Raw genomic sequence first — 14,389 nt, 5'->3', positions numbered from 1 at the left:
ACACACACACACACACACACACACACACACACACACACTCACACACTCACACACACACACACACACACACACACACACACACACACACACACACACACACACACACACACACACACACTTCCACTGAACATGGCCATTTGCAAAGCATTTTACATTCATATCCCTCCACTCATAACCCATATACACAACTGCAAATTCTGCTTTCAATTGTCCTTAACGCTCACACATTTCCTTATGAATATCCTCTACACAGGTACTCCATCCCTTGTCATCTGCAAATAATGATATGTCTGATGTGCAGTTTGGCCAGCCTATGATTGGGTAAGAACACTTTGGTGTTGGTTTTGCATACATCACCTTTGCAGTTGTGTGTCTACTTTAGTCTGCTTAGCTGTGGCCTGATGCTATGTGCAAGATGCTGCCTCTTGGCCAGTGTCACGGCATATTGAGTCCACCTCTGTCTGACACGAGCATCCCCTGCTTCTGATTCCATCACTGACTCATCTGGCTTAGCCTCATCTGCAAGGTGTGCTGGGGCCTACTTCTTCTGCCACTGCCCCCCCCATTGCTGTATCTGCTTCCTAAGTATGAGATTGTGTAACATTGTACATAGCAAAAATAGTTTTGCACATGTACTAGGATCATACTGTAGGACACACTCAGCTGAAAAGCTGCAGCAAAAGATTGTATTCAGCAGCCCAAGTACATGCTCAGTAATGTTCCTAGTTTGCAATTCGCATAACTGCACCCCTGATATGTCGACTTGTGGATTTCTTATAGGTGTCATCAGCCAGGGTTCCATGGCATATTTGGCATTGCCAAAAAGAAGCCTCTTTGGGAAGTCACCTATTTCCAACAGGTCACAATTGCCATATGTAGTAGTCAAGATAACTTCCTAAATGGCCAGGCACATTGCATATGATATCCTCTGCATGACAGATGACCTGGCAGCTGATGGGGTGATACTCTTTGTAGTTAATATGCTATCTTTTCCATTTTCTGAGGTGGGGCTATGGTACCCACTTCTTGTGACTGAGATACTTGAAGCTCAAGGAATTTGATCTTGACCTCCTGTAGAAATACCAATCAATGTGTCAGCTTCTTCAAAAAAATGCAGTTTTAAACTGAGATTGTGGCTCATTTATTAGTCAGTTAAATAAATCATCTTCAGCAAAATAAATAAATAATCCACTTCTGCTGTTATCAAAAATATTCACAACACCCTGTATAATATTTATACAGAGCAGAGAAGTGTAATAAGCTGTGCTGTGAAAAAAAATCCTATCTGTTACATAAAGGCTTTTTCTCCTGTGGTTATGTTCCAAATGATCCTAAGACACAAAGCACTAGTTGGAGGAAAGAAAGATAATGACAAAGTTAAAAATAATAACATAAGTCTCTTATCAGCACAGAGAAAGACAAGAGCAGGAGTTATGGGAGACTTTCAATGACAGGAAATGACGTCTAAGATAAAAAGGACAGGAATCAAACAGAATCTTAAGAAGCTGGGCTTCATCAGGGTTTTCAATGAAAATAAAGTTTCATTTACCTAGTCCTAATATACAGTAGGGTTGAAAGTTTCATATGAGACAGCTACTGGGCACCAGGGCTTGGGCCACTCTGTTGTTGACCATCCTTGAAAGAATGCATGGGTGGGCCACAATATTATAAGAAATTAGCAGTCAGATTCCAAGTAGTCACAGTTTGCAAAAAAAAAGCAGTAGCTATGAAGAATGTGTAACCTATTTATAACGATGCTAAGAAAGTAGTGAAGGAGAAAATATTGCTGGAAAAGGAGGCAACTGGCATGACTAATGAGATATGTGTTCACTGAAAAAGAAAGCAGACAGAAGAGTAGTAAGTTGGTGAGAGGATGTGAAAACTGTCTGTAATTATGTCAAGACAAGGAAATGAAGCTCATTCAGCATTGCTCCTGCATAAACTGAAGGGTGGCAGCTTCAAAAACACTGGATAACACAGGAGGAAATTGCAGAATATTATATCACTGCAAGAAGTGTGACAAGGTTCAGAAATGCTACCTGACGTGCAGAATTGCTGCAGCGAGGCAAGGCATTAGCATGGGAAGGTGAAGCAAGATTTATAGCTGCTCAACATATTTTCTACCTCAGGTTGTCTCCTTCTTTATCTTTTCAGCTTTTCCAGGTTAGGGGTCGCCACAGTGGAACTCTGGTCTGCTAATGATTGGCAGTAGATTTTTTTTTTTTATGGTGCCGAGTTGCCAGCCCGATGCCCAACCTTCAGCGAAGGCATGCCCATTCAGCCATGTCTTTTGAATGCCACTTGACCATGGGGAGGACATGCAGATTCCACAAAGAAGGCACTCCAGCCGAGAATCGAACAAGAGAACCTCTTGCTGTGAGGCAACAATGCTACCAGTGCACCACCGCGGCTACTTCAGGTTGTCTCCTAAGAGTTTGAATTTTACTTCATCTTTTATTGAAATATTAAGACATCAATATACATCCAGCGCATGCATGGTAGCAAATTAATAACCAAGTCCATATGACAGCACTTCAAAATCAATAAATTCTATATCAAAAAGAAAAGTCTCTTGGCCATCTATAAAAGATCTCAATTTCATTATTATAGAAAGAGAATGAAAACTGATAAGTCCCTCAGATTTGCAAACAGGAAATTAAAGGTCATCTACTAACCTAGGATTGAAACCTGTTCAAACGACAACTATAAAAACCTCTGCTATATTCAGAAGCTTAGGAATTATAGTCTTTATACCATTAAAGATAAGTTCATTATATAGTTAAAGAACCATCAAATATATAATGAACTTATAAGAGGGTTCGTGGTCTGCACTCTTGTGGGATGAGAGGCTGGGCTCTGCCCTTCTGAGCTGGGAATTTCTGGTTAAAGGCTTATAGTGCATGCATATCTAATCTGTTTCTTACTGAAGTTGGTGTGCCTTGTTTGCTGTGGCATAGACTGGATTCGGGCCTGCTGGATCTAGCTTTGTTTGTGTAACTTGAGCACTAATCCAGGCATTCTCTAAAGTATTCAATTGTATTTATTACTGCTTGGTAGTAACGTGATTAAAGTGTAGCTATCATTCTAAGTCTTTTGGATTAAGCACTTGGGCTTCACACCAGTTGTTTTACATTAGGAAGGTTTGTGGCATGCACTGTGGTGGCAGGACAGGTAGCTTTCATCCTTCTAAGTTGGGAACTGCTGACTGAGAGCCCAGTGTCTGTTATTCTTAAAGTGTATTAGTTCTGGTTTAAGCGCTTGGGCTTCAGGCCAGTTATTTTACATTAAGAAGGTTCGTGGTCTGCACTCTTGTGGGAGAAGAGGCTGGACTCTGCCCTTCTGAGCTGGGAATTTCTGGTTAAAGGTTTATAGTGCCTGAATATTTGAACTGTATCTTACTGAAATTGGTACACCTTGTTTGCTGTAGCATAGACTAGATCCAGGCCTGCTGAATCTAGCTTTGTTTATATGCTTGTTGTTTATTTGCTTGTTATTTCCCTGGAACGCTAATTCCACCTAATACGTGGCTTCTCAGCACTTCTGTGGATCACTAGTGATATCTGCATTGCTTACTGTACTTATTTCCTTGTTTCACTTGAAAGAAAGTTACTGTTCGTCGTTTTTGCATTTAAGTTACCTGTAACACATTGCACTTAAGTTACCTGGCACTTGCTCACTAAAGCAATTATATAAGTCAGCACAAAAAATTAAAAGCACTACACCCTCACTCCCCACTGGCCCTTGTCTTCAATTATTAAGGAATTCCCAATATTATTCTAGCATGTCCAAAGGTCAGTTGTCAATCTCCTCTCCGGTCCAGCTGGAGAATCTGGGAATCTTGAGGCAATGTTACAACTGCCTCATGTACACAGACAACCCTCTCCTCCTCCCAACAAATTCCAACACATGTGAGAGATGCAACCATATAGCCAAACTGGAGGCTAAGCTCTCTCAACTCAGTACTGGCATAACCAGTCAGGAGGAGAAGGAAACCACACTCACTACAATTCCAGTCTCACATAGACCTACCACGACAGCAAACCAAACACATAATCACACAAAAACATACTCGGAGGCTCTAAATAAAGATCTGCCTAAGCAGCAGAGACCTCCAAAGCAGACACCCAAGCAACCGCTACCCCAAAACAAAACACGTGCAACACATATCTCACAAAGCCAGTGTGCAGAACAGTCACAGCCCTTAAGACTAAACAACACACCTGATACACTTGTAATACGTGACTCTATCGTCAGGCACACTGACGTCCCGCTCACCAGGCTGAACAAGGAGAGGGTCACGGTGAGCAGCCTGTCGGGCGCTAGGATCCGCCACATAACACAAGCACTCAGGTCACTCCAAGGCAAGTACAAATATGACTCAGTCATTGTCCATGCTGGTGTGAATGACCTGAGACGTCCCTGGACTACATGAAAAGAGATATAAAGGAGCTCTCTGAGCATGTAGCCCAGGCCGGTATGACCCTGACCTTGAGTAGCATCTTACCCTCACCAAGAATGATGCCACAATATGAAGACAAGATGATCAATTTCAACAACTGGCTTAAGTACTGGTGTCATTTAAAGAGGATCCACTGCCTGTCAGCTTGGGATGATATGCTCGACAAGCCACGATGCTTCGCTAGGGATGGCTTGCACCTGTCACCCCTGGGCTTTCGGATATTGGCAAAGGCTCTTGCTACCCCCATAGTGCCTTTTTTAGGCAAGGCTCAAAAGACAAACCAACCTCCATAGGTATCACAAGGGATAAGAAACTAAGAGTAATGCGACTCAACGCAAGAAGTCTAAACCTCAAGATGCACGCACTCGAAACTCTCCTTAGCATGGAGAACATCAATATCTGTGCAGTAACAGAAACTTGGTTCAGGGCTCCCAAGAGCACTCCAGCATTACCAGGTTATACCTCATACCATGCTTTTCAGCCCCAAAACTTGGACCGAACCACAAAAGGAGGGGGAGTATCTATATTTATCAAAGATACCCACACCTCCAGGTTGGTGGCAAAGCAGGAAGCATCAGAGACTATCCATGTGCAACTAACAGTGGGTAAAACTGCCTTCCAGTTTATAGCCTACTACAGACCACCCTCCCAAACCCAGGAACCCCACCCGGCCTTCCTGAGAACACTGGAAAATATGAAGGTCTCTCCAAACACCATTATATTGGGCGACTTCAACTACCCAAACATAGACTGGGAGCATTACTCTAGGTCCAACACCCTAGCCCAAAGGTTCCTAGAATTTATAAACTCAAATGCTATGGAACAACTTGTTACCACTCCCACAAGAGGAGATAACATACTGGACCTGATCATCACTAACATGGGGACTCTATGCTCCAGACCAGAAGTGTATCCCTCACTGGTAAGATCAGACCATAAACTAATCTCACTGGATATTCACATCCCAACCCCACCCCCTGCCCAGAAAACCACAGTGAAAAACTTCTCTAAAGCAAATTTCACACTCCTCAAAACCGAGGTGGAATCCTTCAAAGCCCCTGGGCCTGTGGAAAATACGGCCCAGACTGCAGAATCCTTTATAAACGCATTCTATGAACAACTTCAGGAATGCATGGATCATGCGATCCCAAATAAAACCAAGACCCAATCCTCCAAAGGCAGACGTCCTGTCTGGTGGACCCCAGCCATAAACAAACTATACAATAGAAGGACGAAGCTACTAAATGATAGAGTAAAATCCCAAAAAGGGAAGGCATCACTGATCAGTATTAGCAAAAAACTACGGGCACTCATAAAATTGTCTAAGGCCAGCTTCGAGAGAAAAATTGCACAGGACACTAAGGATAATCACAAGGCTTTCTTTAGTTATGTTAGGAACCTGGGTGGTAATTCCCAGATATGCTCAGAATTAGTCCAAAATGACAAAAAATACACTGAACTCACAGACATTGCCAACATCCTAGCTGACAGGTTCAGCGCAAACTTCTCTCCTCCCTCCCCACCAAAAGGGCAAATATCTATCCCAGCAGAGTGCTGCCCCCCTGACATCTCAGATGCTCAGGTAAGAGCCGCACTCTCCAAAGCAAAAAACACAGCATCAATGGGACCAGACGGTGTCCCGGGCTGCGTCCTACATGAACTCCAAGAAGAGCGTAACCCAAACATAAAACTACTGTTCAATCTCAGCCTTACTACAGGATATGTGCCCAAAGAGTGGCGTACAGCAACAGTGGTCTCTCTCCATAAAGGTGGTGCCTCAACGGATCCTGGAAACTATCGCCCCATAAGCCTGACTAGCTTGGTCTGCAAAGCTATGGAAAGGATCATCACGGACCTCATAAATAAAGATATTGGGGACCTACAGACACTGGATCCTACCCAGTTCGGCTTTGTTAAGGGCAGATCCTGCCTCTTAAACCTGGTTGATTTCTTTGAAACAGTCACCAAGGCCATTGACGAGGGGAAGGTGGTCCACACAGCCTACCTGGACCTCACAAAAGCCTTTGATACAATACCCCACTCGGGCATTATAGATAAGCTCACCAGCTTAAATATAAACCCCTATGTCACTAGATGGATTGCAAACTGGCTCAAGGATAGAACCCACATGGTTAGAATTGCTGGAGCCATGTTAGACTCCAAACCAGTTACAAGTGGTGTCCCACAAGGCTCAGTCCTGGGACCTCTCTTGTTCGGTATATATTTCTTGGAGGTACAGGCCAACACGGAAGGACTGTGGCTGACCAAGTTCACAGATGACTGCAAACTGGGTGCCATAATCGACTCTCCAGCCGACACAAGCATCCTCCAAAAGGGCCTCATAGAAACAGACAATTGGTGCCAGAGCCATGGCCTCAAGCTAAATGCCAAAAAGTGTATAGTCATCCCCCTTGGCAAAAACAAAGTGCCCACAAATTACCACATAGGTGGTAATCCATTAAGTACAGAAGAAGTAATTAGGGACCTGGGGATCCAAGTTGATAGCAATCTCTCATTTGACAACCACGTAGCCAAAGTGGTTAGAAAAACATTTTATATAGCCCACCTAATCATGAAGAGATTCACATCTAGATCAGGGGAGGTCATCGTAACTCTTTACTCTTCCCTCATCAGGCCCATAATTGAGTACAATGCCCCTTTTGGGATGTACCTTACCAGACACCTGCAGCAACTGGAAAGACCCCAAAAGTACCTCACCAAGAGGATCAAAGGGCTCAAGCAGATGCCATATGCTGCCCGGTTAAAGAAACTCCAGCTCTACTCAGTGGCATACCGCCTGTTCAGAGGCGATCTGTGCCTGACGTATAAAGCCATGTCTAACCCGGAATTAATGGACATGCTGCACCTCAGAAAATCCAAATCCCATCGAGCTATGCGCTCGAGAGACTTGAACCTCAGCATTGAAATAAATAGGACATGCTGGAGGGACAGATTCATAACCCAGAGGCTTCCTTCACTCTGGAATAAAATCCCAGTCCAGGTTAGGCAGAGTCCCTCATTGACTCTCTTCAAGAGGAATCTTGATGAGTGGATGGGAGATCATAGGTTTACCCCGGGTATCACTTCTGTGTCATTGTTAGACAGAGGCACAGTATACTAACCTCGAAAAAGGGCATAGCAAAATAAATTTAAAATGGGTGGCGAAAGCCAAACACATTCTGGCTAGGCTTATAAATGCCCTAGGGCAGATAGCCTAGTATGAACCTATGAACCTATGAACTTATTTAATGGTGTTTTCTTTTTTGACTCCAAGGATATTTCTAATATTCTCGCAGAGAAAAATGTCACCTTCATCCTCTGTCCTCCAATTCCTTCTTGCATCTCACACCTCCCCTTCCCAGATTACTCTTGACCAAGTCTTTTAGGTACTTTCCAGAAAAAAAATACCGGTCCCATCAGACCTGATAATATCTTTGTATGTCTGATGTGAAGCATTATGCCCCATCTAGTGAAACGTTTCCATCAGCTCTTCAGATGGAGTCTCTCCACTGGAAGAATCCCATAGGTGTGGCGAACAGCTGGGTGCATTTCTATAAATGTAGTCCCTCTAATGACCATAAGTGACTTTATATCTAGACATACCCAACAATTCAGCTTTGGAATAAGAATTATGTCTGCAGAACCTTGTTCAGTTCTTTAGAGGGATACTGAAACCATAGGCAAAATGCATGCAGTCCACATTGTCTACTGTGACCTTCCCAGAGCCTTTGACAATATCTACCATGCTGAGATGATTGACAAACTTTCCAAAATTAACATTAAGAACCCACCCTAGAAGAAGTAAGAACAGCACTAAGGAAAATAAAGTCAAGGAAAGAAGATGGTTCAGATGAGCTCACAGCAGAGATGATCAAGATGCTTGGTGAGTTAGGGGAGAAATTGCTCCTGAGGGTACTCATAGCAATGTGGAGAGAAATGCTTATCCCAAATAACTGGAGAATAAGTATACTAGAGCTAGTGTACAAGAACAAAGGAGGCATTCACATCTGTGGGCAGTACAGAGGAATCAAATTCATGTCATGTTGTATGAAAGGGCTGGAGGGGGTTTTTGATAAACAAATAAACAGAGTAGTAGAAAGTAAGATGGGAAAGATCCGATATTTGCAGTGAGACAAATAGTAAAGAAGAAGCTGGAAATGAGGAAAGATTCCATTTTGACATTCCTAGATTTGGACAAAGCATATAACAAGGTTTCAAAAACCTGATTTGGGCAGTCATGTAATGGTTCAAAGTCTCAGAAACAGTGGTAGAATTAGTGCAGGCTGTGTAAAAGGACCTAATGACACAAGTATGAATAGTGCTCTGACTCACAGCGGGGTCCCCAGTAGGAATGAATGTGCAGTAGAGTGTAGCTTTGAGCCCACTGCTGCTCATACTGGTGGTGGATTACATCAGCAAGTAGGTGGGGGGGTAGACCAACAAACCTACTGTATGCCAACTGTGTGGTATGGCTAACAGAAACTGAAAAGGAACATCAGCAAATGATAGAGGAATGAAATTAAAAGCTAAAGGTATATGCTATGAATGCAGAAGAGTCAACTATTATGACAAAAATGGAAAAAAGGAAGTTGAAATGTGAAATTGAAGAGAAAGAGTGGAATAGGTTAAAACCTTCACATATCTGGGAAAGATGGTTGAGGAGAAGAGTAATATGAATAAAGCGGTCAAAGCTAGAATCAAAGGTGCTACAGCCAACTGGCACAGAGTGTCTGAGGTAGTGTGTAACAGAAGAATGCCAAAGAAGCTGAAAGTATGGTGCATAAAACAGTGGTGCGATCAGTACTGCTGCACGGTACAGAAACCGGGGCAGTAAAGGCATAGAAAGTGAGGAAGCCAGAGATAATGGAGATGAAGGGCCTGAGACTGGTGGTCAAGGGAACACTGGACTGACAAAGAAATTATGTCATCAGCGCAGAACCCAAAGTAGCTAAAATTGCAGAGGAAAAAAAAAACAAAACAAAAAAGTCTTTTGGCTTTTGGTTAGTGGTTGCCACAGCAGAACTCTGGTCCGCTCATGATTGGCAGTGGATTTTTACGGTGCTGAATTGCCAGCCCGATGCCCAGTATTCAAATAAGGCACACCCATTCATGCTCACACCTACCCTGCATGTCTTTAGCATCACTCGACTGCGGGAAGGACATGCAGACGCCACACAGAAGGCGCTCCAGCCGAGAATCGAATGGGAGAACCTCTTGCTGTGAGGTGACAATGCTAACTGCTTCACCACTGCGGCCTAACATAAAAAAAAAAAAAAACAAAGGATGTATAAAACAAAACTCCACAAAAATGACATCCACAGAAGGCACTCCAGTCAAGGAAATATTTATTTAGTGCTCTCTTCCAAAGACTTCTTCAGAATAAAATGACAAAATGTCAACTGACCTTATATACTGTTCTACATACTCAGTTAAACAACTGAACAATCAAACAATTAAAATCTAAAAACTTTAGCAAAACAACATTACGCAATATGACACATACTTCTAAAAAGCACTTAATGTATATGATATCATTGATTCCAGAATTCTTATCTGCTTGTAGACTTAGCTGCCTTTTATATATATATATATATATATATATATATATATATATATATATATATATATATATATATATATATATGTGTGTGTGTGTATGTGTATGTGGGTGTGTGTGTGTCTGTGTGTGTGTGTGTGTGTGTGTGTGTGTGTGTGTGTGTGTGTGTGTGTGTGTGTGTGTGTGTGTGTGTATACTTAGTGGGGGAAATCCATATATAATCTACATACTGGGATCTGGTAGCTGTTTTCGGTAAAAAAAGTGTACTGGTGACAGCTAACAGAGTGTTGGGGTACACTGGAAGTAGTATTCAGAGATGCTGAACTCCACTTTCAAATGCACAGAGCAATTTGGAAGCCATATTGTGGTACTCTGTCCACCTCTGCTGACCATACAGTTGAAGGGGAATTAGGCTGGTAAAAGTCATGCAATAGAATTACCAAAAATTATGAAAGAAACAAAAAGGCTGTTGTAAGGAAATGCATACAGAATTTGGCATGTACACCCTGCACAGAATAATAGAAAGTATAACAACATAATGTCAAATGACTGTAGAACAGCAATAGCGAAACCCCTTTCTCAAAGACAAAAAAAAACAAAGATGCTGAAGACTTCAGAATAATTTAAATGCTCCTTGCACTTGGAAAAATCATTGAAAAGTTAGCCTTCTCTCAACTAATTAAATATATTCAAAGTACAGCATTCTCATGTTCCATCAATATGGCTTCTAGTCAGGATGAAGCACCATGACCAATAAGTAAACTCTAATAGGCGAAAACCTCTCCATTTTGGACAAAGGGCATCTAGCACGAACTGTCTTAATAGATTTTTTTTAAAAGCATTTACATAGTTGGCCACAGTTCGCTGTTAAAAGCCCTATTCATCCTAGGTATAAGTATTAACTCCATTCATTGGTTCAAAAAACTTCTTAAGTAACAGACATTTTAGTATACAAATGAATAACAAGGTCATCATCTTATGCCCCAGTTTATAAAGGTGTTCCTCAGAGATCAGATCTTTCTGTGGTAGTGTTCTTACTGTTCTTTGGCAATCTTCCAGCAGAGCTACCCTGAACTCCAGTATACCCTCCCTCCAAAAAAAAATAAAGCTGTGATCTTTAAAACTAGGCAAAAGCTCTCGACATTTTTATAGAACTGTGGCATATCATGCCCTGTCAACCAAATTCTAGAAAGCTCCCACCACTTTAAATGCCTCCAGCCTGAGCAATCCCTCTGTTTTCAGTTTTACATCAAGACCAAAAAATCCAAAGTTAACAGTCTACTTTTCTCAGCTAATAAGATTTCCCATCTCCTCTCGGTTGATTGTAGACTTGGCACAGGTGAAGAGATCCTCTTCCATCAACTAGAATATATACTTTGTATCATGTTTAAGGTTTTTATAAGAACATGGCTACACTACCAACCATTTCAAAACCCGTTTTCCGATTCATCATCTTAACCCCCAAAGAGGACAATACTATTCAGTACTATGTAAAGCAAAATGGCTGCCAGTTAATGAAAGATGTACTTTTCTTCAAGCCTCCCTCACCCACAAATTAAACTACACAAGTACCTTTTTTCCCCCAACAGATTCTTCAAAAGTACCAGCTAAAACATTAAGTCCCATACTACCAAATCCCTTATCACCTCCCCCTTTCAAAACTACACTCAATAGATCACACCTTCTCTCTAATGGGCAAACAGACATGTGAGTTCCTACCCTCTCCAGTATAAGAAGCATAACCTCCTGTAATACATTTCTACAACTAAAGAAAGATCTCTTCAAAAAAGCAGTCTATGCTCCTTCGTCTGAGGTATCAACAAAGACAAAATCTCCCACTTTACACACTGTCTCACCGTCCTTCATTATTATGTGACGCACTTTAGGAATGCCAACACCTTACAAGCCTGCACAGGTCCATAGCACTAGCATGCACTTCTGGTCTTTATCCACATTTCCCTCCATCTCCTCATAAATCTCTGTCCCCTATCCGTCTCCACTCACTTCACCCCCCCCTTCACCTAGCACTTCTGTCTGTATTACTGCACCCTATTCTCATTAATGTGGAGATAAATTAAGAAGGAACATTATGTATATTATTCAGGGTCAAACAGAAAACACTATAGGAAATTCACATTATGTGCTGGATATTATTATGTTGCAAACGACTACTTCCAATATAATCAAAGGTCATACAACATATGAATTCAGCTTTCTCTTTCCTCATCCCACTCTTGTTTTTCACCTCTCTAATCTTTTTTACACTCTAGCATCCTTTATTCTCCCCCTCTTACTAGAACCCATGATACTCACTGTATCTAATCTAATTGTTTCTCCCCCCCTCGGCATATTTTTTATTTATCTTTCCTGCTTTGCTATTTCTTTCCTTACCTTTCTGCTTCACCTCCTCTTGTTCCCACTGTCAGCATACCAACCTGCATCTCAGCATTTTTTTCCAGTGGTTTCTGTATTATAAGGAATATTATCTTTTTTACCTCAAATTTTATTTTCCTCGTTTTATCTTGTAACTTCATAGCACCACTATTTCAGTGTTATAAGATATTATCACAAAATTACATTATATTGCATTATTCTAAAATTGTATTGCACGTTATATAATACGTCTTTCTTTCTTTCTTTTAAACTTTTTACTGTTATCACTCATGACCCTGTATTGTTTTATAATTCTCAGCAAGTGTAATCATTAATTGTAAATTGTATTTTGGTATTGGACTTTTTCTCCCTGGACCTGCACTGAAAATGGTCTTTTTAGGAACAGTGGAACTAACCTGGTAAACAAATGCCAATAAATAAATAAATAAGTAATATTGCAATACTGCCTATACTTTAGTAACACAACTGTGTAATTTTATGGTCATTTGTTTTTACTTGAGGATGGTTACCCAGAGCTTATAATATCATTCAAACCATACGTAGGTGTTCAGCAAAAGGAAGCATTATTTCAGTAAAACAGTCATGCATTCAGTACAGAATGTTTGCTGTAAAGTGAACATTTTCAAGGCAAGTATTAGGAATAACAAAAAAAAAAAAAACTTACTGTAGCAAGTGACCTTTGTGGGAACACTCCCCATCACAGAAAACTATCTATTCATGGGATCATTTGTCTTTTGTGCTCCTAAAACATGCATGTAGCCTGAACAATTATAAAAGCATGTAGTCTCCTTCTGGATATGCTTTTTATTTCTTATCTCTTTCACTCTTTACCCTCTCTCTGTGTTTTGATCTACATGACGTGAACTGTTCTGTCATGTATATATTGTTTATTATATCAGTAATTCAAGTGCCATATTTAAATATCATTTCAGATAAATTTAGGTCATATAATGTCCAAATGCCTCCATCTTGTATTTTCCATTGTGATGTCTAAGGTAACAGCTATTTATTTCAAAATATTCCATACAATATCAAAGAAATAAGCAAGAATATCAAAATAAGACCAGTAATTGGTAAGCCAGAGAAATATAAACTCTGTTATTTATATAAAATGTGTTAATGGCAGCTCTGATCACACAGGTACTGAGAAACACAAGCCTTTTTACTACCACATATGAAATAAAGAAGCATTACTTACACTTCACACTGAACAGAGGCAGGGGTATCTCTGAAATTTATCATCGGGTAAACATTGCTAGAATGGACTGGGAACAGTCCCCCAATGATGATGTCACCTTCCAAGGTAATTCCCTTCATCTTCACACTTTGCAGCCTGCAATCATTCTGAACCATCTTGAAGAGCAAACATAAGATAAACAGTACCAAAGCCTTCTGAGCCATTGTTGTATCCTGTCTGGTCAGTAACACAAGCTGAACAATCGGTGAGTGAAGATATGAAATCTCTATATAAGTCCACTCTAGAACATAAGAAATGGCAACAAGGATACATATTTCATTACTTTTATCAAGAAGATTATTGCTTTTTAAACCAAAGGTATTTTTCATTTTATCAGAAATATTGGATACATTGCATCTTGCTCATTCTATTAGCTGCATTTGAAGCTCTGATTAGTTTAAAACCACTAATTTTCATGTTGCACTTGTTGCAGGTCTTTGCCTTGTTTACTAGCTGTACTATTTTTGACATTATCTCAAGAAGGCAAAAAAAAAAAAAGACAGCAAAACAAGTGAAATGTGTTTATTTATTTATTTATTTGACATTTGTTTACTGGGGTGGCTATGACTGGGTGTACAGAGCCTGTTTTCAGCAGAGGCCAGGGAGAAAAGCTCCACATACAGTTCAATACAAATAAAGTATAATACAATACAATACAAATTGCATTAGAAATACTATACAAAAAATAAGTTGAAAGAACAAACTGCTACAAGATGTTGTAATATATTACTACACATCTCAA

At 40.7% G+C, this 14,389-nt stretch overlaps 1 protein-coding gene across 1 annotated transcript in view; it reads right to left on the bottom strand.

The window, feature by feature from the left end:
- The window catches only part of LOC122790535 (vomeronasal type-2 receptor 1-like), a 286,288-nt gene extending 272,477 nt beyond the window's left edge, over nt 1–13,811 (bottom strand). Inside the window, exon 1 of the mRNA XM_044058084.1 lies at nt 13,609–13,811. Within this exon, the coding sequence (XP_043914019.1) occupies nt 13,609–13,811 (203 nt within the window). The remainder of the gene's footprint in view (nt 1–13,608) is intronic.
- Between the last annotated feature and the right edge of the window lie 578 nt (nt 13,812–14,389).

This window comes from Protopterus annectens, chromosome 16.part0 (assembly GCF_019279795.1).
Source record: "Protopterus annectens isolate FY-2018-M chromosome 16.part0, PAN1.0, whole genome shotgun sequence".
In the NCBI taxonomy this organism is placed as follows: domain Eukaryota; kingdom Metazoa; phylum Chordata; order Ceratodontiformes; family Protopteridae; genus Protopterus; species Protopterus annectens.
The sequence above is the reverse complement of the archived record's forward strand: the minus strand, read 5'-3'. Positions and strand labels throughout refer to the sequence as shown.